Genomic DNA, 27,574 nt, shown 5'->3' with positions numbered 1-27,574 from the left:
TCATGGCCATAGTCATTCAGATGTACAGTGGATCGATTTACTGCAGAGAGGCAGGACTTTTAAGGGACAGTGTATGTTTAAGTGGGTTTTATTGGGTACATTAGACGGGTCAGGGGTGGGAGAGAAGAGGGGTAGGGGAGAGGGGGTTTACCTTTTGGCATCCGCATCAGTGGGGGGTCACAGCACTCCATGTGGAAGCCCCGGTCACAGGAGTCACAGAACAACATGTTCTCCTACACACACACACGTCAGTCAGTAAACATTTGGTCACTCCCTGCACATCATGTTTACACAGAACTTACATTTCCACCATTTGCCTCCAACCAGTACTGTACTGTACTTGGACGTTCTGAAGAGAGAGAAGCATTTGCAGCAGCTGTCTAAAATAGTTCTCAGTTAGTTGAAAAAAAATCGGATTCCGACGTACTAAGCTGAAGCACAACCAGGCACACTGGGTGACACAGACACAAACACTCACCGCGTTTTTGCCTTGATCCTGACAGTTGCTGCAGGTCTTGCATTCAATGCACTGCCACCACAGAGCTTTGACTCGCACAGTGAGCTCTGGTGAGAACTTTAGACATGACGGGTGGCCTATGGGACACAGATCAACAACGTCAAACACTCATAATCCTGACAACCACACGAGAAGTAGCAGGCAGCACTGCCTTGATGTCCCAGCATATATAAACCGTACTGCCACAGTGCTACTCACCGCTGTTGCCACAGTCTGCACAGGAGATGAGCTCCTCTGGCTTCTTGTCGCGGTTCGACTCCTTGGTCCCCAGGCAGAAGCTGCAGATAGGGATGGGCTCTGCCACAGGCTGAGCGATAGAGAGACGGACAGAGAGTGAGATGTATAGATAAACGGGAGTCAAACGGGGGGTGGGGGTGGAGAGAGGAAGAGAGGAGAGGGACACAGAAAGAGAGTCACAAAACAGATCCATTCAACTGCTCCATTGTACCAGACGGGGGGGGGACGGGACAGTATCGTTGTGTGCCCACATTCAGATCACTGTCAATGTGCCACAGAGACAGCAGTTACAGTTCACTCAAAAAGCAAATGAATACAGTTAATTTGTCAATCAGGTGAAGTGAATAGCAGAGGCAGCAGACTCTTCCCTGGTGATGATGTTGTGACCTAACAGATGACCATTAAAGGCTATGATGATGATGAAAACCTGCCTATACTCTCAGAGTAGAAGTGATGATCTAGGATCAGTTGAGCCTTTTAGATTATAATGAATGGACACAAGGACCTGATCCTAGATCAGCACTCCAACTGAGACACTTGATACATACGAGCCCAGAGGTGATAGTTACTACAGTACCCAGAGGTCTTTGCTCTGTTCACATGACCTGAATGAACCATCCCTCCCTTGACTCAGCCTGGATGGCTGCTCAACTGGATTCCCATATCGTTTCCAGAGCAGCTCTGCGCTGTGCAGCGTGAGCGCCACTAAAGGCAAAGGCCCGGTTCTGTTGCTTATTCTGTAGCACGCCATCTGACATCCACTTCTGGGGCGCCATAAGTCTTTCAGCAAGGAGCGGGAGGAGAGCACACGCATCCTCACACACTCATATCAACAGATACACACAAACTCATCCACACACACACACACACTCTCTCCCAATTGCAGGGCAGCTACACAGAGCCCAGGGGAGTAGCCAGTGGTGGAGGGAAGCTGATGACCTGGCCTGGAATTTCATGATTTTAGGGGCAAGGCCAGGGCACCAAGGCCATCTGCCAGGGCACCAAGGCCATCTGCTAGGGCACCAAGGCCATCTGCTAGGGCACCAAGGCCATCTGCCAGGGCACCAAGGCCATCTGCCAGGGCACCAAGGCCATTAACCAAAATAGCCAATTAAATGTATTTGAAAACCGAAAAACAGTAGCTATTCTGTTACATAAGTGTATGTAAATGTACATAAAGAATGAGCCTACATGTCGACGTGCAGGTGATAGCCTTTGGCTACAGCATGTCATGTCCAGACCTACGCTGACATGAGGGAGGCGCCTGAAAATGTTATAATAACCCATTCCTGAAAATATCGCATCTGCGAGAGCTAAGCCTTACCTCATGGTATATTCAAGCAATAATAAGACTTTTAATTACACATACACATATTATCTATACAAAAATATGTGGACGCCCCTTCAAATTAGTAGATGTGGCTATTTCAGGCACACCTGTTGCTGACAGGTGTATAAAAACGAGCACACAGCCATGCAATCGCCATAGACAAACATTGGCAGTAGAATGGCCTTACTGAAGAGCTCAGTGACTTTCAACGTGCCACCGTCATAGGACGCCACCTTTCCAACAAGTCAGTTCGTTACATTTCTGCTCTGCTAGAGCTGCCCCGGTCAACTGTGAATGCTGTTATTGTTAAGTGGAAACGTCTAAGAGCAACAACGGCTCTGCTGCAAAGTGGTAGGCCACACAAGCACACAGAACGGGACCGCCGAGTGCTGAAGCGTATAGCATATAAAAACCATCTGTCCTTGGTTGCAACACTCACTACCGAGTTCCAAACCGGCTCTGGAAGCAACGTCAGCACAAGAACTGTTCGTCAGGAGCTTCATGAAATGGGTTTCCATGGCCGGCCAGCCGCACACAAGCCTAAGATCACCATGCGCAATGCCAAGTGTCGGCTGGAGTGGTGTAAAGCTCGCCACCATTGGCCTCTGGAGCAGTGGAAACGCGTTCTCTGGAGTGATGAATCACGCTTCACCATCTGGCGATCCGACAGACAAATCTGGGTTTGGCGGATGCCAGGAGAACGCTACCTGCCCGAATGCATAGTGCCAACTGTAAAGTTTGATGGAAGAGGAATAATAGTCTGGGGCTGTTTTTCATGGTTCGGGCTAGGCCCCTTAGTTCCAGTGAAGAGAAATCTTAACTCTACAGCATACAGTACAATGACATTCTAGACAATTCTGTGCTTCCAACTTTGTGGCAGCAGTTTGGGGAAGGCCCTTTCCTGTTGCAGCATGACAATGCCCCTGTGCACAAAGCAAGGTCCATACAGAAATGGTTTGTCGAGATCGGTGTGGAAGAACTTGACTGGCCTGCACAGAACCCTGACCTCAACCCCATCGGGATGAATTGGAACGCCGACTACGAGCCAGGCCTAATCGCCCAACCTCACTAATGCTGTTGTGGCTGAATGTAAGCAAGTCCCCGCAGCAATGTTCCAATATCTACTGGAAAGCCTTCCCAGAAGAGTGGAGGCTGTTATAGCAGCAAAGGGGGACCAACTCCATATTAAATGGCCATGATTTTGGAATGAGATGTTCGACGAGCAGGTATCCACATACTTTTGGTCATACACACACAAACATACATACATACATATATATATATATATATACATATATATATACACATATACATATATATACATATATATAAATATATACATATATACACATATATATAAATATATACACATATATATAAATATATACATATATACACATATATACATACATACACACATATATATATATATCCTATTTGTAAGTCGCTCTGGATAAGAGCGTCTGCTAAATGACGTAAATGTAAATATACACACACATACACATATATATATATATATATATATATACACACACATACATACATATATATATACATACACATATATATATATATACACACATACATACATACATACATACACACACACACACACACACACACACACACATATATATATATATATATATATATATATATATATATATATATATATATATATATATATATATATATATATATATATATATATATATATATATATATATATATATATATATATACACACACACACTGAACAAAAATATAAATGAGACATGATCCCAGAAATGTACCATACGCACAAAAAGCTTATTTCTCTCAAAGGTTGTGCACAAATTTGTTTACATCCCTGTTCGTATGCACTTCCCCTTTGCCAATATAATCCATCCACCTGACAGGTGTGGCATACAGTGGGGAAAAAAAGTATTTAGTCAGCCACCAATTGTGCAAGTTCTCCCACTTAAAAAGATGAGAGAGGCCTGTAATTTCCATCATAGGTACACGTCAACTATGACAGACAAATTGAGATTTTTTTTCTCCAGAAAATCACATTGTAGGATTTTTAATGAATTTATTTGCAAATTATGGTGGAAAATAAGTATTTGGTCACGTACAAACAAGCAGGATTTCTGGCTCTCACAGACCTGTAACTTCTTCTTTAAGAGGCTCCTCTGTCCTCCACTCGTTACCTGTATTAATGGCACCTGTTTGAACTTGTTATCAGTATAAAAGACACCTGTCCACAACCTCAAACAGTCACACTCCAAACTCCACTATGGCCAAGACCAAAGAGCTGTCAAAGGACACCAGAAACAAAATTGTAGACCTGCACCAGGCTGGGAAGACTGAATCTGCAATAGGTAAGCAGCTTGGTTTGAAGAAATCAACTGTGGGAGCAATTATTAGGAAATGGAAGACATACAAGACCACTGATAATCTCCCTCGATCTGGGGCTCCACGCAAGATCTCACCCCGTGGGGTCAAAATGATCACAAGAACGGTGAGCAAAAATCCCAGAACCACACGGGGGGACCTAGTGAATGACCTGCAGAGAACTGGGACCAAAGTAACAAAGCCTACCATCAGTAACACACTACGCCGCCAGGGACTCAAATCCTGCAGTGCCAGACGTGTCCCCCTGCTTAAGCCAGTACATGTCCAGGTCCGTCTGAAGTTTGCTAGAGTGCATTTGGATGATCCAGAAGAGGATTGGGAGAATGTCATATGGTCAGATGAAACCAAAATAGAACAAAGAATGCTGAGTTGCATCCAAAGAACACCATACCTACTGTGAAGCATGGGGGTGGAAACATCATGCTTTGGGGCTGTTTTTCTGCAAAGGGACCAGGACGACTGATCCGTGTAAAGGAAAGAATGAATGGGGCCGTGTATCGTGAGATTTTGAGTGAAAACCTCCTTCCATCAGCAAGGGCATTGAAGATGAAACGTGGCTGGGTCTTTCAGCATGACAATGATCTCAAACACACCGCCCGGGCAACGAAGGAGTGGCTTCGTAAGAAGCATTTCAAGGTCCTGGAGTGGCCTAGCCAGTCTCCAGATCTCAACCCCATAGAAAATCTTTGGAGGGAGTTGAAAGTCCGTGTTGCCCAGCGACAGCCCCAAAACATCACTGCTCTAGAGGAGATCTGCATGGAGGAATGGGCCAAAATACCAGCAACAGTGTGTGAAAACCTTGTGAAGACTTACAGAAAACGTTTGACCTGTGTCATTGCCAACAAAGGGTATATAACAAAGTATTGAGAAACTTTTGTTATTGACCAAATACTTATTTTCCACCATAATTTGCAAATAAATTCATAAAAAATCCTACAATGTGATTTTCTGGGAAAAAAATGCTCATTTTGTCTGTCATAGTTGACGTGTACCTATGATGAAAATTACAGGCCTCTCTCATCTTTTTAAGTGGGAGAACATGCACAATTGGTGGCTGACTAAATACTTTTTTCCCCCACTGTATCAAGAAGCTGATTAAACAGCATGATCATTACACAGGTGCACCTTGTGCTGGGGACAATAAAAGGCCACTAAAATGTGCAGTTTTGTGAAACAAAACAATGCCTCAGATGTCTCAAGTGTTGAGGGAGCGTGCAATTGGCATGCCGACTACAAGAATGTCCACCAGAGATGTTGGCAGAGAATGTTATGTTAATTTCTCTACCATAAGCCGCCTCCAACGTCCTTTTAGAGAATTTGGCAGTACGTCCAACCGGCATCACAACCACAGACCATGCGTATGGTGTTGTGTGGGCGAGCGGTTTGCTGATGTCAACGTTGTGAACAGACAGCCCCATGGTGGCGGTGGGGTTATGGTATGGGCAGGCATAAGCTATGGGCAATCAACATTGATGTCAATTTGAATGCACAAAAAAACCGTGACAAAATCCTGAGGCCCATTGTGAGGCCCATTTTTTTTTAAGGTAACTGTGACCAACAGATACATATCTGTATTCTAAGTCATGTAAAATCCATAGATTAGGGCTTAATTAATTTATTCCCAAATTGACAGATTTCCTCATATGAACGGTAACTCAGTAAAATCTTTGAAATTGTTGCATGTTGCGTTTATATTTTTGTAGGCTAGTCATGTTTTACAAATATAATGTAGGAAAATTATTAATATCTAAAAGGCGAGATTCTGTGACATACAGTGCCTTTGGAAAGTTCAGACCCCTTGACTTTACGTTACAGCCTTATTCTAAAATGGATTAAATAGAAAGAAATCCTCAGCAATCCACACAATACCCCATAATGACAAAGCGAAAACAGGTTTTTAGAAATACCTTATTTACATAAGTATTCAATCCTTTGCTATGAGACTCGAAATTGAGCTCAGGTGCATCCTGTTTCCATTGATCATCCTTTAGATGTTTCTACAACTTGATTGGTGTCCACCTGTGGTAAATTCAATTGATTGGACATGATTTGGAAAGGCACACACCTGTCTTTATAAGGTCCCACAGTTGACAGAGCATGTCAGAGCAAAAACCAAACCATGAGGTGGAAGGAATTGTCCGTAGAGCTCTGAGACAGGATTGTTTCAAGGCACAGATCTGGGGAAGAGTACCAAAAAATGTCTGCAGCATTGAAGGTCCCCAAGAACACAGTGGCCTCCATCATTCTTAAATGGGAGAAGTTTGGAACCACCAAGACTCTTCCTAGAGCTGGCCGCCCGGCCAAACTGAGCAATCGGGGGGGGTGACCAAGAACCCGATGGTCACTCTGACAGAGCTCCAGAGTTCCTCTGTGGAGATGGGAGAACCTTCCAGAAGAACAACCATCTCTGCAGCACTCCACCAATCAGGCCTTTATGGTAGAGTGAGCAGACGGAAGCCACTCCTCAGTAAAAGGCACATGACAAAGGCCGCTTGGAGTTTGCCAAAAGGCACCTAAAGACTCTCAGACCATGAGAAACAACATTCTCTGGTCTGATGAAACCAAGATTGAACTCTTTGGCCTGGATGCCAAGAGTCACGTCTGGAGGAAACCTGGCACCATCCCTACGGTGAAGCATGGTGGTGGCAGCATCATGCTGTGGGGATGCTTTTTTAGCGGCAAGGAGACTAGTCAGGATCGAGGCAAAGATGAACGGAGCAAAGTACAGAGAGATCCTTGATTAAAACCTGCTCCAAAGCGCTCAGGACCCCAGACTGGGGAGAATGTTCACCTTCCAACAGGACAACGACCCTAAGCACACAGGCAAGACAATGCAGGAGTGGCTTCGGGACAAGTCTCAATATCCTTGAGTGGCCCAGCCAGAGTCCGGACTTGAACCCGATCGAACATCTCTGAAGAGACCTGAAAATAGCTGTGCAGCAACGCTCCTCCATCCAACCTGACAGAGCTTGAGAGGATCTGCAGAGAAGAATGGGAGAAACTCCCCAAATACAGGTGTGCCAAGCTTGTAGCGTCATACCCAAGATGACTTGAGGCTGTAATCACTGCCAAAGGTGCTTCAAGATCTGAGTAAAGGGTCTGAATACTTAAGAAAATGTGATCTGTTTTTTTATTTGCAATAAATTAGCAACAATTTTGAAAAACCTGTTTTTGCTTCGTCATTATGGGGTATTGTATGTAGATTGATCACAGGGAAAAAACTATTGAATCATTATTAGAATAAGGCTGTAACCTAACAAAATGTGGAAAAGGTCAAGGGGTCTGAATACTTTCCGAAGGCACTGTACGTTCCGATAGGAGAGAAAGGCCAGAGCTTGTTGCGCACTGCAACATCACCCATCTTGCAATCGGAGCGGAGGCAGTCAACATTTTGAAACCATTAAACCATAAACGTAATTACTTAAAACCTGGACGTTGTCATTTTAACTTTCTTTCATTGTCCAGCAGCCAAAGACACAATCCTAGTCATATTAACAACCCATGCTTGTTGTTGCTTCTTTAGATCTTCCCTCTTTCTATATTTGTTTAGGATAATTGAATCTCTGTCATGAAACCGCTTGCATTTGCGGTGCACTTTTGAGAACTTTGTTTTCCCGCTAATTGAATTTTGGAACATTCGCGCTTATAGCCTACTGCCATGTGCGCATTGCTGCATTTATAAATGTGAAGAAATAGCCTAATAGTTTATCAACATTTTAAGCTAAACCTTCTGATATGTTGGATCAGCCTAATTACTTTAAAATAAATATATATATATATATACACACACACACACACACAGTGGTTGTATTAATTTGGGATCTATCGCATCCCACAACTGTCCCAGAGTATGTTTGGACAAGCTGACCAACAGAATAGGTCAACTTTTGTACTATGGGGGATAATAGACTGACATAGGCTAGTGCTTTTGCTGTTCGCTAGGCCTACTCATCTTGTCGGCTGACGAAAAGTAAAATGTGGACAGTTCTTCTAACAGTTTCAATATGCCCCTCAAAATTTGATAAGGACGCGCGCCGTTGCATCCCCGATGTGTCTGTCTTCACTTGTAGCCTACATCAGGAGCTGCAATGCCTGTGAAAGGACCCGATCACGTGATGGGTATTGGCTAATAAGAATTGAGATATGAGAGAGCCATGTGAGTGAAAGGTGCTATGGCGATTGGCAGTCGGGAGAAGGGAATTATAATTATTATATTCAGCCCAAGGGAACAGCCACTTTGGCCGCAAGGCATGCATTTTTTTAGGGGCATTACGGCCACACAAGGGGGCATCGACGGTGCATTCCCGATGCCAGCCCTGCTGATGACTAAAGGGGGCTGGGAGGTAGGGGGCCTTGACTGGGTCTGGGGTCGGGGTTAGGCTATAGGTCTGGCGCTAGGATAGGGGGTTGGGGCTGTGGGGTAGGGTAGGGGGGAGGCTCGGTGGGCTGGGGCAGGTGCAAAGATATTCCTGGCTAGCTGCACATAGCTCAACACAGGGAGGGAAGAGGGAAGGAGCAGGTCCAGGCAGGGAGGGAGGAGAGACAGGCTGAATAACTTGATTTATTGGGTTAATTTCCCTCTGACTCAGGCTCCCGCTTCCATGCAGGGACGCCTCTCATCACACCAGAGAGAGACAGAAGATGAGAGACAGAGAGAGAGAGAGAGAGAAAAAGAGGAAGAGAGAAGGAGGGAAAATAAGGCAACAGCCCTTTGTGCAGACTCCCAATCATTTCTGCCAGTTCACCGGGAGGGAAGGGGTTGACCTGTGCGTGTGTGTGTGTGTGCTCACACACTCGCTTGCTTTCTCCACGAGTAGCTAGTGCAGGCAGAGCCAAGGCATCGGGTTTCATGCACACATTACAGTGCAGGGTTTCATTTGTGACATGACTCAATTACTGACTCACTGTGACTGTAAAATAATCCCAAAGACACTAAAGAAGACCTAATCGTTTTCCAAGACGTGTGGGAGAAATGGAATAGGCCTACATTTCCTTTCGATTCCTCATGAGGCTTGCTTTCTTTATTTCAAAAGCAAACATTTATTGTAAGGTTAGCCCTAGATTTCCCTCTTTCTTTCCTTTATTAGGGTAGCACTTGACTACTGCTGGGCCTATTTTAAGCCTGTGTGTTCGTGGTTGACCTTCATGCTACTATGCTGTATGCACACTAGATAAGAGAGATGACTTCAGCAGGAAACACTAGTTAGTCACAACAAAGGCACGCCTATAACATCTCACCATGCCAACAGAGTAATCTACCCGCTCGACTTGAACAACAACTACAGACAGAGACCAAAACACGTCCTTCGGGTTAGAGTGAGGGCTCAGGTCCTTTATACCTTTATACTGAGACGGACAGGGAGAGTCAATTCAATTCAATTAGCTTTATTGGCATGACGTAACAATGTACATATTGCCAAAGCTTACTTTGGATATTTACCCTATTAACATAATTAAAATAATAATAATCAATATTGTCAACGGGACAACAGTAACAAAATAACCATTGAACAATAACAATATAGAGGACATGTGCAGGTTGGTTGGTCTGTCAGACACTGTCCCTCATCTTATGGCAGGAAGCAATGTAGTGCGCTGCCAACCCACAGCTCTCTGCGCCCTCCCCCAACAGGACAGGTAGCCTATTCTCATCAGAGAGGTCTTTGAAAACGGTTTCAAATTTGGGGAAATTACACTCTAATTGTTTTATATTTTTGACATTTTGTTAAATGGTTGCACAGCCTTTCCTCTACAGGGAGCCAGGTGTTCCTGTGTCTACCCTTCTCAATGGCAAGGCTGTGCTCACTGAGCCTGTACTTTGACAGGCTTTGATCAGTAACCATGGTCAAATAGTTAGCCAAGGTGTACTTTCGATTTAGGGCCAGATAGCACTGCATTTTATTTTGTGCTTGTGTTTCCCAATAAGCAATGTAGTTTTGTTTTGACTGTGTTGTAATTTGGTTTATTCTGATTGATTGGATGTTCTGGTCCTGAGGCTTCAGTGTGTTAGTAGAACAAGTTTGTGAACTCAGCCCCAGGACCAGCTGGATGAGGGGACTCTTTTCTTTGCTCAGCTCTTGGCATTGCAGGGCTTTGTAATGATATGATATGAGAGGGGGTCACTGTATTTCAGATGTTTCCAAAACGTAATTTCTATTTTTTGAGTTTTTATTATTAGTGGATATTGGCCTAATTCTGCCCTGCATGCATTGTTTGTAGTTTTCCTCTGGACATGTAGGATAATCTTACATAACTCTGCAGGGTTTCAATGAGGTGTTTGTCCCATTTGGTGAAATCTTGTTTTGCAAGTGGACCCCGCACCTCACTGCCATAAAGTGCAATTGGTTCAGTGACATATTCAATTAGTTTTAACCTACTTTTAATAGGCATTTCAATTTGAATTTGTTTTTTAATGGCGTAGAATGCCCTGCGTGCTTTCTCTCTCAGTTCATTCACTGCATCATTAAGGTGTCCAGTTGAGCTTATTTTTAAACCTAAGTAACTGTAGTGTGTGCAGTACTCTATATACAGTTGAAGTCAGAAGTTTACATACACTTAGGTTGGAGTCATTAAAACTCATTTTTCAACCACTCCACAAATGTCTTGTTAACAAACTATAGTTTTGGCAAGTCGGTTAGGACATCTACTTTGTGCAAGACACAAGTAATTTTTCCAACAATTGTTTACAGACAGATTATTTCACTTATAATTCACTGTATCACAATTCCAGTGGGTCAGAAGTTTACATACACTAAGTTGACTGTGCCTTTAAACAGCTTGGAAAATTCCAGAAAATGATGTCATGGCTATAGAAGCTTCTGATAGGCTAATTGACATCATTTGAGTCAATTGGAGGTGTACCTGTGGATGCATTTCAAGGCCTACCTTCAAACTCAGTGCCTCTTTGCTTGACATCATGTGAAAATCAAAAGAAATCAGCCAAGACCTCAGAAAAACAATTGTAGACCTCCACAAGTTTGGTTCATCCTTGGGAGAAATTTCCAAACGCCTGAAGGTACCACGTTCATCTGTACAAACAATAGTACGCAAGTATAAACACCATGGGACCACGCAGCCTTCATACCGCTCAGGAAGGAGACGCGTTCTGTCTCCTAGAGATGAACCTACTTTGGTGCGAAAAGTGCAAATCAATCCCAGAACAACAGCAAAGGACCTTGTGAAGATGCTGGAGGAAACAGGTACAAAGGTATCTATATCCACAGTAAAACGAGTCCTATTTCGACATAACCTGAAAGGCCGCTCAGCAAGGAAGAAGCCACTGCTCCAAAACCGCCATAAAAAAGCAAGACTACGGTTTGCAACTGCACATGGGGACAAAGACCGTACTTTTTGGAGAAATGTCCTCTGGTCTGACGAAACAAAAATATAACTATTTGGCCATAATGACCATTGTTATGTTTGGAGGAAAAAGGGGGATACTTGCAAGCCAAAGAACACCATCCCAACCGTGAAGCACGGGGGTGGCAGCATCATGCTGTGGGGGTGCTTTGCTGCAGGAGGGACTGGTGCACTTCACAAAATAGATGGCATCATGAGGAAGAGAAATGATGTGGATATATTGGAGCAACATCTCAAGACATTAGTCAGGAAGTTAAAGCTTGGTCGCAAACGGGTCTTCCAAATGGACAATGACCCCAAGCATACTTCCAAAGTTGTGGCAAAATGGCTTAAGGACAACAAAGTCAAGGTATTGGAGTTGCCATCACAAAGCCCTGACATCAATCCTATAGAACATTTGTGGGCAGAACTGAAAAGGTGTGTGCGAGCAAGGAGGCCTACAAACCTGACTCAGTTACACCAGCTCTGTCAGGAGGAATGGGCCAAAATTCACCCAACTTATTGTGGGAAGCTTGTGAAAGGCAACCCGAAACGTTTGACCCAGTTTAAACAATTTAAAAGCAATGCTACCAAATACTAATAGAGTGTATGTAAACTTCTGACCCACTGGGAATGTGATGAAATAAATAAAAGCTGAAATAAATCATTCTCTCTACTATTATTCTGACATTTCACATTCTTAAAATAAAGTGGTGATCCTAACTGACCTAAGACAGGGAATATTTACTAGGATTAAATGTCAGGAATTGTGAAAAACTGAGTTTAAATGTATTTGGCTAAGGTGTATGTAAACTTCCGACTTCAACTGTATGTTGTACCAATTGAGAACTTTGGTATAATTCCCTGAGATCTGGATCTTCTCTGGAATATCATTACTTTAGTCTTTTTGGGGTTTACTGCCAGGGCCCAGGTCTGGCAGTACTGCTCTAGCAGGTCCAGGCTCTGCTGTAGGCCATGTGCTGTGGGTGACAGTAGGCATAGGTAATCTGCGAAGAGCAGGCATTTAACCTCTGAATTGTGGAGACTAACACCAGGGACTGGGGATTTTTCTAGAATAGTGGCCAATTCGTTAATGTAAATATTAAAGAGTGCAGGAATCAGATTGCAACCCTGGCGAAGGCCCCGCCCCTGGTTAAAGAATTCTGTTATTTTCTTGTCTCTGTCCTGACACATCTAACCCTCTGTATTACTAAGGCCTACACTTGAGCAAAAACAGAGCCTAGCTGATAAAGGTTTGTAGTATAGGACTACATTTTCCACGGATTAGATGTCCCATTGTGAAAGATACACTGGCCCATGCTACGGAGGCAGATGTGCATAGTGTACAATACACTAGCTGAGAGATGTACTGTGAGAGTGTCCTGGCTTCTCCTTGTCCATTTGCAGTGGCACTGGGTGTAAAAGAGAAGGGACAGAGGTGGAGGGAGATGATGAAAGAGAGAACAATGAAGAGAGGATGAAGGGGGTAAAATAGGATGAGAGAGCGCAAAAGAGAAAGGTGGGAGACAGAACGAATGGGAAAAGCTGTCCTGTTGTCCTTGTCTCCTCTCAAGTCAAGGTTCTCATTAACATGTGAAACCCATCTCAACGTCCAACCAGGTAGTGCTGGGCAGCCCCCTCACCAATACAGACCCAGCCCTCTTACCACAACCTCATTGATCACTGTTACACACCGTTCGCTCCACAGCACGGTGCGTGCTCGGCCACTCACACATGCACGTCACGAGAAACACACACACACACACACTAGGCCATAGCAGGAATATGGAGTGGACTACTTAACATATGGGGAGTAGCTAAACATCTTCCGATGGCTCTTCCGAAGTAGTGGGTTTGATTTCTGCATGGACCAGTGGACCCCATTCTGAATAGCTGTTTTACTGACTAAATCCATTTGGATTAACTAAATGACCATATTATTACACGCGTTGGGGTTTCGGTTCAAATAGACATGCTTCCTGCCAGTCTAGCTGTTGGAAGCAGTGAAGCGCCTTACAGAAGTGAGGTTAAAGAGGTAACAAGGCTAAATAACTATCAAAAAAGTACAAGTTGGCCGTGTGTGGTGTGCGTGGCAGCTAAAGACTTCCCAGATGGAGAACACATTGGCCCCATTTGCTGGGTTATAGTTCCAGTCATTCTCACGCCAACATACATTCTCATCACTCTCTCCCTCCCTAGCCACTTTATCTTCATTCAGCCTGATAATGGCACTCCACCAGACTACTGTCCAGATGATGTGTCTGTGTCTGTCTGTCTGTCAATTGCAGCACCTCTGGTGTCACTGGGGCAAGTGGGAACACCTGGCTAGTGAAATATGAGCTTTGTTACATTTCATTAGTGACACACCACCACTAACAACCTGTTCATAATACATCCCTATTTAAAGGCCATGCATAGGCAGAATACGTCCATAAGGAAATATCATAACCTGAGTGAAGTATAGGTCAATGGACGTGGACTTTGAGCACAGAGTAGAAGCATATTCAAATTATGGCTCAGGGCGGGGCGACCAAGCAATATTGTGTGCAAGTAAAGAGCGCTCTACATTATTATTCTGAAATTAATTATAGGGAGGCTGTGCAGTTGCTGTGTGTATAAGCAGGTATGTGTGTAGATGTATGTGTGTGTTTGTTAGAAAGCTACAATTCTAACCTTTCCAATGAGGGATTTGATTTTTACTGGGAGTTGTATGAATTGTAATATCTTTCCTGCTAAAATAAAATATATATTTTTTAAAGTATGTCTCATATCTAAGGACACCAGGTGATGCATTGGTTAAAACGTAAACAATAGCTGCCTCCAATGCAAATCAACCTGAACTTCCCTAGACTCTATACACTTCCATATCATCCTGAGTGGCGCAGTGGTCTAAGGCACTGCATCGCAGTGCTAACTGTGCCACTAGAGATCCTGGTTCGAATCCAGGCTCTGTCGCAGCCGGCTGCGACCGGGAGACTCATGGGCGGCGCACAATTGGCCCAGCGTTGTCCAGGGTAGGGGAGGGAATGGCCGGCAGGGGATGTAGCTCAGTTGATAGAGCATGGCGTTTGCAACGCCAGGGTTGTGGGTTCGATTCCCACGGGGGGCCAGTATAAAAAGATATGTATTCACTAACTAAGTCGCTCTGGATAAGAGCGTCTGCTAAATGACTAAAATGTAAATGTAAATATCAGATGGTTTCGTCTACTAACAAATATCAGCCCTGTATTGGCTGTGAATGCTTTCCTAAACCCTTTTTATTTTATTTATTTAACCCTACTTGTTCCATTGGTTTAGTAGTCTGTTAACACATTTGTGCTCTCTCTATTGTCAACCAATACCCAACAGACTTCAAAGACATTGTCATCAGGGCCCTGAAAAATGGCTCTCTCTCTTGACCCCAGTGGTGTCCACTACTGAGAGAAATGTCTCATTACTCTGTCCAGCCACCTCTCTGACCTGGCCCAAGCCTCTCTACGGCCACAGACAGACACACAATGAGGTAGTGGTGGGGAGACTGCACTGACCCAAGGCACATAATCAATGTTTACTGGTATTTTGTATTCATGTCCTGTGTAGCGCTCTTCCTTCACCTTGAGCAGAAAGAAAACACTAGATGGTTGTAATGTTAGCTAAAAGGCGAAAGACAGCTAATATCTATGTGAGAGGTTTTGGTAATTAGCCTAACCTCCACAGGGCGAGCAGTACATGCCTATGCCATTACGGTTTGAAAGCGACTGGAATAAAGATACAATTAGACTCCAATTAGGCCTAACTACAATACAGCTCATTCATAGGTAGACAGCCACCATGCCAGCAAACGGAACAGAGCCCATGAGGTCATTGAGAACACAACACCATCACCCCAGTCAGTGTCGTTTCAGTTGATCATATTTTCACACATCCCTTCCCTGACACGGCAACATCAGTGAGGAGAACTCTGCTTCACCTGGGTCCAGCTGCTGTGAAAAGGTCAAGCACAGGGCCATGATCGCTCTTCACCTCCCCTCTCTTCCCAACAACAGAGTCAGGCCCATCCCCATCCACTAGTTTCCTAATGGCCCACTAGGCTCATGACTACGGACGGCTACGGGTGGCTCATCTCAGGAAAAGCAATGAGGTTCCCCATGTATATATCCGTGACCCTTGGATGACTCCACACCCCCCTCGCCTCCCCCAATCTGGCCCGCCAGTGACCCCCTATTAGGGGGAGAGAGGGAGAGTGAGTGAGTGGGTCTGCAATCCCGTTTGAATGGAGCCGTGCGACACAGTCATTCGGGTGTTGAGTACACAAATCTCCTCTGCAATGGGGTCAAAGCCGGTGCTTATCCATTTGTTTTGCTTTTTTTCCCCTCCTTTCCTCCTCTCCCCTCACCCACCCCTTCCCTTTCTAAATCACAACCCATAGCAATCATGCAGGCAATATGGCACTGATGAGACTTCGCCTGAGTGAGAGGAGTGAGAGGAGAGAGGGAAGCGTGAGCGTCGCGTCACACCCCACCAGTCACACACACAAACAGTGGGGCTAGCTAGAGGACAGGAGGCTGAGAGAGAGGCTCTATAGATGAGATATGGAGAGACGGCGACTTTAATGCAGCAAATAGAAGCATAAGAGGAACAGAGCTATCTGTGGAGGTTGTGTGACTGCCAAAGAGAAACATTCAAATAACTCCCAGCCAGACCGGCAGCTGCTGTATTAGCAGTACACCCAGAGTTCACCATGCAAACGCCTCCAAACAACACATGAACACTACAACGAAAGAGCCCGTTAGTTCAATGACTTTCATAGTGAGTTAAGTCAGAGGGATCACAGTCTTAAGTGGGGGCCATCTGGGCCTGTAGTGTGTTAGCCTACTCAGCCCTCGAGCCAGCAAGCCAGCCGGTCGGTCAGCCAGGCATATGACTCCTGGCTGCTCCCACCACTCTAATCCTAGGGTACGTCCCAAATCGCAACCTATTCCCTATATTGTGTAACACTTTTGACCAGGGCCCTTAGGGCTCTGATCAAAAGTAGTGCACTATGTAGGGAATATGGTGCCATTGGAGACCCCTGCAGAATAAACCGAAGCCCACACAAGACAAGCCACCTTCTACGGCAGAGTAGAGCAGAGATTTACTACACCCCCAGTCACAACAAAGTCTGTCTGGAGGTCAAGGGCAGGACCTTTCAGATCACTATACACTACATCCAGGGTGGGAAATTAACACCAGCCACATGCTGGTAAATGTCTACTCTTACCAGCCACACTGACAGCTGGTCACACAGAGCAGTTGGGTGCAGTTTTATTTTATTTTTTTATAATGCAAAGCCCACATGTAAAAAAACAACAACGTGTGTGTCAGTTGAATGAGAGAATCTCAATGGTACAGTGGTGAAAGCAGGGTGGGGTACAGCTGCAGCATAGGTTCAATATTTGGTTCAAACAATAGAGAGAGAAAGATGGAGATCTTGCCAGCTGAAACAGGTCAATAACACACACTGATATTCACTACTGTCTGTCATATTCTGAGTTGTTCTTTTAAATCACTTTCAATCTATTTAAAAAAAAACATTCATTAATTGCTGTTTTAACGTTACAAAACATGCTTGTCTGGTACAAAATGTGAGTGGCTGGTAACATTTGGTCATCTACCACCCACTGCGGCTGCTGGATCAAAAAGTTCAATTTCCACCCTTCCACATTTCCATCTGATGGCTGATAAGTGTGTGTACTGTATGCGTTTGTGTAGGGGTGTATGTGTGTGCACATGGTTGTCTGTGTATATGAGTGTGTACAGTATGTCAGCTTGCATGCACTTGTTTTTTCACAGTGCATGCATGTGTGTGTATGCATGCCATACATGTGTATGTGTGCATGAATGCATGTAATGTGTATTATGCGTGTTAGCAATGTGCGGCCCTGCCCCTTGGTAGTAGGAGAGGTTAGTGCCCATCCGGCTACGGTCTGTCGGGTTACACTGTGGGTGTGTCTTTTGGCTCCGTTCTGGCCTGCATGTCTGCTCCTCTGCCACTGTCTCAGTCTCTTTTCTCTCTCTCCCTCTCCCTGACTGGGTAAGGTGGCCCAGAGCATGTGTCAGCCAGGCCTTTTCCTCTGCCTCCCTCCTCTCTTCCTCTCATCTCCTGACAGCTCCTGACAGGGAGCAGCCCTGCAGCTGGTCGCCAGTCTCTCTCGTCCCAGCAGGATGCTCGCTGGGCGTCCCGTGACTCTTCCCTGATCTCCTCCTCCACTCTCTTTCTCCTCTTGCTGCATGCCTGAGACAGAGGGCTGGAGAGCAGCCCTCGCCCCTGGCAGCCGACCACAGAGCACTAAGTTCATCCGCCTCGCACGGAGCTTCACTCAGTCCTGCTGCCTCCTGGAGCACACGACACACCACTACGCCCAGACCCAGGGCTGGCCCCCTGAAAGAGACATTGAAAGCCCTGGTACTCTGTGCCCAAGCCAGGGCTCCGAACACACACAGGTCGAATCGACCCACTGACTGCCACAGCGATGATACGCTAGTCGTTTCCCCCCATGGTGCTACATGTGGACCGACATCTTGTATGCTCACATAGGGATTAAACACACTTGCATCTAGGGTCTCTCTTTCACAGCTCTCCAACTGTCAATTTAGCAACAGCGTGTGGCTTTAGGGTCATGTTAATCACACAGAGACATGCAACACATCTCATCTCTCTTCCCGTGCATATATTCACACTCCAATCTATGAAAATTATGAAACCATTTGACACCAATGACCACTCACTCTAACAAAGACATTATCAGTCAACCCATGATGTGCAAACGTATTGATCATGCAATCTGTAAATTATTGCCCTAGAAGGAACAAGGGATTTTGTGAGACTGTGCACTGACTGGGTAAAAATGAAACTAAGTTCAAGGCTCGACATTGTGTTTTGCCAAACTCTTCTGCCTGGCTGCCCGATCTGGCTACTAATTGCGTGTGATAAAGTTACATTTTAGGCATTACGTCTTCCCTGGCAGCCTTACAACCACATGGCATCTACTATTCAGAATAAAGGTTCAGCCTTGCTAAGATTGATTGTGTGGTGTGTGTGCTGCCTTCAGCCTTGATTGTTTGTTTACCTCTTCCCACTGCCACAGAGGACAAATAAATTACAGATTGCTCTTTAACAGTTAACCCTTTACACTCACACTGTATGTTTACATAGAGACATTACATTGTGTTTATATTTGAGAAAGCGAATGTAGGTGTATGGGACGGTGTGTGGCTTACCTTGTCCTTCTCGTGTGGCAGGAGACAGACGGGCGGCAGGGAGTCCAGCACCACAGTGCCCGTCCCATCTGACTGGGAGCTGCGACTGACGAGGCGGAACAGCGGCCCGTTCTTGGCCACCCTACCGTGGGCACACGCCCGCTTCAGCGCAACCCTCAGCTGCTGGTGGAACAGCGCGGGCCCCATGGAGCCGCTGCCAGACAGGTAGGCCGCCACGTCACCCTGGCACTTGAGGAAGCGCTCAACACTCTTTAGGGTGGAGCCGCCTAGCTCATGAAGCCCCTCTAGGGAACGCTTGATCAGCTTGTTCCAGTCCAGTCCTGGCTTCTTCCCAGAATGATGGTGGCTCCCCCCATGGTCCCCATGCACATGATGACCTCCCCCTCCACCGCTGCCCAGGCGGGGCTTGGGGAAGGCCAAGCGGCCGGGATTCTCTGGGTCCTTGTAGGAGTTGAGCCCCTTGTTAGACACTTTGAGGATAGTTCCATCCTTGACACTGAGCTCCAGCTGTTCCAGCACAGTCTTGCGGTCCAGCCTGTGGGTCATGGACACAGCGTTGCATATCCTCTCCTCCGACGGCCGCTGCTTCTGCTTCTTTACCTTCTTGATGGCCTCCAGGATCCAGGTGGTGTACATTGGGTTGGCCAGCTTCACCATGGCTATGGCTGGAGGTCACGATGACGACACACACACACACGGCAACACCCGTGGCGGGAAAAAGGTAAGAGTCCTGCGGCCTAAGCCGCCTCCTCCTCCTCCTCCTCTTCCTAGCCCTTCTGCCCGGGGACTATCCTTTGTCCCGGGCCGCACAGAGTCCCTCAGAGCCTGAGCACGAGCAGCACGGCAGGGAGCAGCTCACCATAGCATAGTCCACCTCACCAACCCACCCACCCCCCCCCCCCCCCCCCAATAAAACCTGGTCACCCACTACCCTCTCCTAGTAGGGTCAGTTAGCCTGAGGGAGAGCAGTGTCGTGGAGCAGCAGATACTAGACTAACTCTGGAGCTGTGGAGTTCCGACTCACACAATACGGGGGCTTTCACAATAACACTTAGGTATCTCCCACTACTGCCTGTTGCAAAGGACAGAGGGACAAACAGATAGAACCTGTTGATTCAGTCTCTAATCAATGTAAATAACAGGCTCTCAACGTGATGTGGAAACCTTGACCGTCATCTTGAGTTGAAGATCAGTTGTAGTGTTTGGGAAGTGCAGGAGGACTTAAATGTCTTTCAGCCACGCGGCTCCAGTCGTTGTCTTTCCTCTCTCCCTCTCTCTAGTTGTATCCACCTGTTCTAAGGTCTGGAAGGGAACAGATATTACACACCAGGGAGCAGCGAGGGCTGATCACCTTCATTCCAATTACGCTTCAACAGGAAACGCACCCTGCAGAAACAAAGGACACACACACATATGGCAGAGTCAGAGAAACGGTGTGAAAGAGGGACAGCTGTAAGACTGGGTCACAATCGGAAGACAAACATTTTAATAAAAAAACTTCTTCAAATGAGTTTTGTATTGGGGTTGAGGTTTCAAAACATTTGCTTCCTTTAGAGGTTACTGAATGCCACCCCTCAGAAGACATGTACAAACACACTCCTCAAATAGCAGCAGCATGTAAACAAAGTCATGCTTGGCCACTAAACACAACAGACACACAGTTAACCCACATGCATTGTATGTGATGGATACATGCTGCCTGAAGTCTGGATCAACATTACGGACATGTGCAAAGTTAAAAGATTAAGGTTAAAGATTTGAGATACAAAATACATTTAGGTGGGGAAGAGAAAACCCTGAGCAAAGAGGGCATAAACCCATATCTAAACATTGTCTTCCTTCACCTTTAGCTCAGGACAGTCCCAGACTAGTGTCTGTGAGCAGGTAAACATCAGCCACTGTGATAATGGAGGTAACTTCAGTCTGGTTTACTATGTTTTTGTCTAAATGCAACTTCTTTAACCCCAAAACCACAGCAACTTTCATAACGGGGATGACAGTAACATAAACACTAGTGGATAAGGCCACTCCTCATGTACATGCTATATAACCAGTATAGTATCTTCATATACGACTTTTCACAACATGGGCTCATGAATTGGGTCAGAAAACAGACATTAATCACAGGTAATAACACCACAACAGCCCATATTATGTAAAACTAGCCACATGAGGAACACTTGTTATTATGATTTTGCCAAGCAACATGGTTGTCACTTTGAATAGCAGAACAAATCAACTGAAATAGAAAAATAAACAGAACACCAGCGAGCCACTTCTCATAGCTAAGTTAGCTAACTAACGTTAGTTGTTTTCAGTGCCTTGATATCAGCAATCATGCGAACGTTAGCTAGCTAGCTTTCTATTCCATGCACAACATAAACATGATCATTGATTATATATGTAGTCAGTAACTGATTAAGATAAACCGTTTAAAAACTATTTTGTGACCTAGTAGCTGTGTATGTTAACGTTACCTGGCTAACGTTAAGCATGTGTCTAGTTAGTTAGCTAACGTTAGCCATTTCAGTCAAAATAGATTGGTGGCTAACGTTACGATTAGCATAGCTAGTTACAGTAACGTTAGCTATCCAAGAAACAGCCCCAAGTGCCTCGTTTTCCCAACATTTACTGCTCTGACTCTTTACTTCACTCTCACTGATATGAATTGTTAGGCAATTATGTTGTTACAAACCTTCCCGCGAACTGAAGTTATTTGCTTGGTAGTAGTAACGAAATAGCTCAAAACAGTAACAACGTGTAATGTAGTGTCTGTTGGTGAAGGAAAACAGTGTTTTGACACAATCAACAATGACAGATTCCTACAACGCCCGAGGTTTCAAACAATAACACGCAGCCATCACAAGGAATAATCCCATTTATAATGTCATGGATGATATTCACGGTGAGATCGCGGCCTACAAAGGCACAATGTACATTACAAACGGCCATAAAGGCTATCCGGCAAGTGCAAAAATGAAGATCTCATAGTGCTGGAGAATTTCCCATTAACATTACATGTTCTATGGCCGCTCGGCCTCCTTCTCCGTCTCGGCTCTGGATGAAAATATTTCCACGCAAGACGCGTCCCTACACACCGCTAGATAACCCTCAACTCTCCCTACTTCCTCCATCACCCACCCTCCCACTTAGTGCCTGCGGTGCGGTGAAGACAAGGCCGTTGGAGCGAAGTAGGCCTCGGCTCACCTCACCCCCTCCCTCCATCCATCCAACCAACCCAACCAACCCAACCCAACCAACCATGCCCCCCCTCGCGATCTTCATCTCCCGTACCCCTTTCCCTCTAGCTCTCGCGGTTCTAAGAAAGCTAGGACAGGTCCAGTTCGGGATTTAATAGGAAGCCCGGAGACCTTGTAATATCCTCTCCCCACTAGCCGCTACTCACCGTAATTTCGTGTCGAGTTGCCTAGTAGAATGTGCCAAAAATCCTTCGAATCAGACACAACAACAAGCCCAAAAATGCACCCAGAGACCAGAGCCTCCAAAGCTGACGCCATCTTTGAGTGGAACAGGAGCTCAGCTAGTGGGGGAGGGGGGAACATTCGGGGCAAGGGACCGTCTGCATCGTTCAAACGCAAACCCGAGTGGACCGGACAGGAAAATACACTGTAAGAGGAGATGGGGGAAACGGAGTTGTAGCTGTGAGGGGTGGATATTGGTTGAACACATAAAAGGGACAGATGGTGAAGGGATAGGTGTTCTTGCTTTCTCAAATGGGGCGCGCGCACACGGACATTGGCGTTTAGGGGAACGTCTGAATGTATGCTTTACAGCTAGGCTCGTAAGAGGAAAATCAAAGCAACTGAGTGTGGTTTTAATTTTAGAGGGTATTTAAAGATCAAAGCGAGAGCCCTCCACACAGCCAGGTAGGTTCTGCAATCAATTGTAGCAGCTCTGTTATTTATTAGAGCAGGAGAATGAACCAGCAACTATACAGTGCTCAAAATAGGCCTACATGTTGAGGGCTTGTTACTATGTATCCGACTATGCTAGTAGGTTAACACTCGACAAAGCCTATCTGTTTATGTTGAGCATTTATTCCCCGCCAGTCAGATTATGATACGTGGGCTGCTATTATCCTCCTACAAAAAACGATTATGTAAATTGCCCGCAATGCCAAGCAACAGTAAACCACACCATAATAATACGATTTTGGATTTCAACCTTCAATAGCTCTTACACAAAGCGTGCCATGACTATGATACTGATATATTCTGCATCAGGGGAGGATGGTCAAAAATCCACGGCATTATTTGGGGGAAATTTAGATTTTTTTTCCCCTTCAGGCTTTCAATCTTCAATAGGAAATTTAGATTTTTTTTTTCTTCCAGCATTCAATCTTCAAAAGCTCTTACACAAAGCTTGCCATGACTATGACAATTATCTATTCTGGATCAGGGTAGGATGGACAAAAATCCACCGTTTTTTTTTATTAGTGGGTTTTTGTCCATCCTCCCCTCACTCAGAATATATCATTTCATAGTCATGGCACGCTTTGTGTAAGACCTATTGAATATTGAAAGTAAAATAAAAAATTCAACAACAACAAAAAAGCTGTGGATTTTTGTCCATCCTCCCCTGATTCAGAATATATCATTATCATATTCATGGCAAGCTTTGTGTAGCAGTTATTAAAGATTGAAATCCGAAATCTATTATTTTATTTTTAGGTGTGGATTGTTCTCCATCCACCCGATGCAGAATATACCTTCTTCATAGTCATGGCATGCTTGGTTCAATAGCTATTGACGAGAGAGAACCGAGTATCCAATATAAAATTAATTTTATCTCGGTACAATACCAACATCACCTGCCTGAAGGAGGCACAACCACGAGGGGGAATGACAGGTGACCCTTTTAACACCTTATCCCGCTCATGAATGTTCTGCATTTCAGAAGGGAGGCTGCTTTTAACCCTGTTTGAAACAATATAATATTTTGAATTTGCATATTATTCTGAAAGGTAGGTCATTTAGGCAACATTTCTTGATATCTCACTGCATGGTCTCTGAATCTACAAGTGCCATATCAATTATACTGAACAAAAATATAAACGCAACATGTAAAGTTTGGTCCCATGTTTCATGAGCTGAAATAAAAGATCTCAGACATTTTCCATACACACAAAAAGCTTATTTCTCTCTAATTTTGTGCACAAATGTGTTTACATCCCTCTTAGTGAATATTTATATTTTGACAAGATAATCCATCCACCTGACAGGTGTGGCATATCAAGAAGCTGATTAAACAGCATGATCATTACACAGGTGCACCTTGTGCTGGGGACTCTTGGCATTCTCTCAACCAGCTTCACCTGGAATGCTTTTCCAACAGTCTTGAAGGAGTTCCCACATATGTTGAGCACTTGTTGGCTGCTTTTCTTTCACTCTGCGGTCCAACTCATCCCAAACCATTTCAATTGGGTTGTGGTCGGGTGATTGTGGAGGCCAGGTCATCTGATGCAGCACTCCATCACTCTTGAATTCTAAATAAATCACTGACAGTGTCACCAGCTAAGCACCCCCACACCATCACACCTCCTCCTCCATTTTTCGTGGTGAGAACCACACATGCGGAGATCATCCGATCACCTACTCTGCGTCTCACAAAGACACAGCGGTTGGAACCAAAAATCTCAAATTTGGACTCATCAGACCAAAGGACAGATTTCCACCGGTCTAATGTCCATTGCTTGTGTTTCTTGGCCCAGGCAAGTCTCTTCTTCTTATTGGTGTCCTTTAGTAGTGGTTTCTTTGCAGCAATTCAACCATGAAGGCCTGATTACACGTGGTCTCCTCTGAACAGTTGATGTTGAGATGTGTCTGTTACTTGAACTCTCTGAAAAATGTATTGTTGGTTAAGGACTTGTAAGTAAGCATTTCACTGTAATGTCTACACCTGTTGTATTCGGCACATGTGGCAAATACAATTTGATTTGATTTGATCATAGCGCTTGATGGTTTTTGTGACTGCACTTGAAGAAACTTTCAAAGTTGGTAGTAAAGCGGACGTATGGTTTTCTATCCAGACTGATCAACAGTGGGAGCAGATTACTTTTTTTGTTTTGGTCCATGCTGCTGTTTACACACTGGCCCATTGAGGGGTCCTGAGAGGAAATGTTACAACCAGGCAGGGTGTAGACAGGAGGAGAGGCACTGACTGTTGACTGTTTAGAAGGAATGGAAGAAAAGCCATGTCAGCTATAAAGAGGGTCATTCTTAAAGGCTCGTTTTTATCTCAATATCATATTTCTCAAGCAAGAATTTTCCGTGGGGAGGGGAAAACTGAATACTAGCTGTTAATGGCAGAGAGGTTTGGAACTCTCTTTCTTATTGTTCTATTAACTAATTTACCACCTGGTGATGTCACCAGGCAGGCCAAAACTCCATCCCACCAAAACAGGCTGACATTTCAGGCGGTCTTTTCAAACAGCTCTTACACTAAAAGGACATTATCATAATTTTCACAATTTCACACTATTATTCCAATTTCATAGTGTGGAAATATAAAACACAGGAAAATCACGTTTTTGACTGCACTAGGCCTTTAAAATACAGACAACTGGATTTTGAGCAGTAGAGAAAGATAACACATGAAAACATAAATGGAACTTGAAATGAACATATTTCCATGCCTGTTGCATACAGTCAAAAAGTATACTTAATTTTGTAAACACAATGAAGACAAACACTGCTGATATTACATATACTAGAGTGTTGAACAGTCAGTGTAGCTGTGAGTGAGTGACTGCAGTCAATCTGTTCAGTGGTGCAGCCAGACCCATATAACTGTGCAGAGTTCCTGTTTTGTGAGGGCTGTTGAGTCCTGCACAGATAGCTAGGCAGCAGCCAGGACTGCTTTTGTCTGTGTGAACTAGAAAGCTTCCTGCTGTGGCTGGCTCCTAGCCAAGTCCCAAAACCCCAACCCCACAGCTCACACCCCTCCCATCCTGGAATGGGCTGCTGAAATATACAACGGAAATTTACAGGACTGTCCACCCAAGAACATGCCCCCACCGGATCCCCACCCCCATGGCCCCTATTCCCTCCCTCAATCCAAAGGGGACAGAGAGCAGCTGGAAGGTGAAGTGCATCGTGTTGGAAACCCAGAGCAAGGCCCCGCCTGACTGGACACACACTCCAGGGATTGAGGATGGAACTTCAAGTCAAGCCAGACACCTCTCACACACTCACAAAGTGGTGGAGAACTCTTTCCACGCTTTCCTTTTTCTGAAATCCCCCTGAAAACACAAACTCCTCCACTAGTACTTTAAAGTACTTTTAAAGTGCCTTGAAGTACACTTCTCTGTCAAAGACAGTGCCCAATTGAAAGACAAAGGAGGAGGTTGTGTGGAAAACGGAGGTTTGACAAATCAATTGTCTTGCTGACTGTACCTTGCAATCCTTTCAGCGTGAGTACATTTACAGCTGTGTTGCTGACAAGGTAATTAACATGAACAACTAATTCTGACTCTAATATAATTAATCCTAAGTGGAGGAGTTCTGTATTCAGTAACAATGACAGAAATGTACCTCCTCTGCAATGAAGCTACTGACATACTGTAACAAGTCTGCAGGTCCATGAAGGAACCTGTTGGTTCAAAACATGAATATTACTCTGTCATAATACGAGGCATTACTGTGAGATACCATTTGCTATTGCTATACGAGCAAATTGGGGTCCTTCTGGTACCATAGGCAAACCCTGTTGGAGACAATCCATTTGCCAAGGCACCATTCCAAACCACTGCCAGTTTGCCATAACCCAAAACCACAGAATTCTCAGACAAATCTAGACCTTACCACTGGGATGAATGTCATAATGTAGCGCTTCCTATTTTATGTGTTAAGAGAGGAACATTATTGGTGGTAAAACACATTTGATGGTTGAACTCTGGCTTAGATCCATTTCGGCCATGGGCATCTTCCTAGGTGGATAAACAGCCCCCAGTCTATTCAGTGTGTTGTTGGACCCCCTTTGTCTATCCCAGACACAAGCTTGGTTAGGGCTAGGACCCTCCCCAGGGGCTATAGTCACTGATACACAGTGGTATCACAAGCCCCTCTGCCTGAGAGGGCTCAGTCAAGGGATATCAATGCCCCAAGTTGTCTTTATCCGGAAGGTTCTGCATACAGAGAAGAATGCCGCAATATCCTGGATGATCAGTGTTTCTGCGCTCATTTACATATCCATATAGATTATTTCAGAAGAAAAACCAAACATTACACACATAGAAGAAGTTGCAATATTGTGAAGATACCATGTGATTTATGTCTTCTACAGTAGTCTATGTCTTGTTCCTAGAAAACGAAGCGTGAGTATTTCCATAGACTAGTCAGTCCATAGACCTTGAGTTGTAATGTGTAGTCTCATATTTACAGAGCAGGATGCACCTCAGACAACAATGCCCCCTCCAAGACCCTTTCACATTCCTGTGGGACCTATTGGCGGGCTGGGGACTTAACCTCTGGAGCTCACCACTCATTGTCTGCTCTGCT

At 44.9% G+C, this 27,574-nt stretch overlaps 1 protein-coding gene across 1 annotated transcript in view; it reads right to left on the bottom strand.

Annotated features, from left to right (window-relative positions):
- The window catches only part of LOC311141935 (histone acetyltransferase KAT6A-like), a 38,312-nt gene extending 18,403 nt beyond the window's left edge, over positions 1-19,909 (bottom strand). The window contains exons 1-4 of the mRNA XM_084177451.1: positions 19,056-19,909; positions 716-824; positions 479-594; positions 152-233 (exon numbers count right to left, since the gene is read on the bottom strand). Of these exons, the coding sequence (XP_084033577.1) occupies positions 152-233; positions 479-594; positions 716-824; positions 19,056-19,712 (964 nt within the window). The 5' untranslated portion in view covers positions 19,713-19,909. The remainder of the gene's footprint in view (positions 1-151; positions 234-478; positions 595-715; positions 825-19,055) is intronic.
- Positions 19,910-27,574: the final 7,665 nt, after the last annotated feature.

This window comes from Coregonus lavaretus, assembly GCF_964263955.1.
Source record: "Coregonus lavaretus genome assembly, chromosome: 14".
NCBI lineage: Eukaryota > Metazoa > Chordata > Actinopteri > Salmoniformes > Salmonidae > Coregonus > Coregonus lavaretus.
The sequence above is the reverse complement of the archived record's forward strand: the minus strand, read 5'-3'. Positions and strand labels throughout refer to the sequence as shown.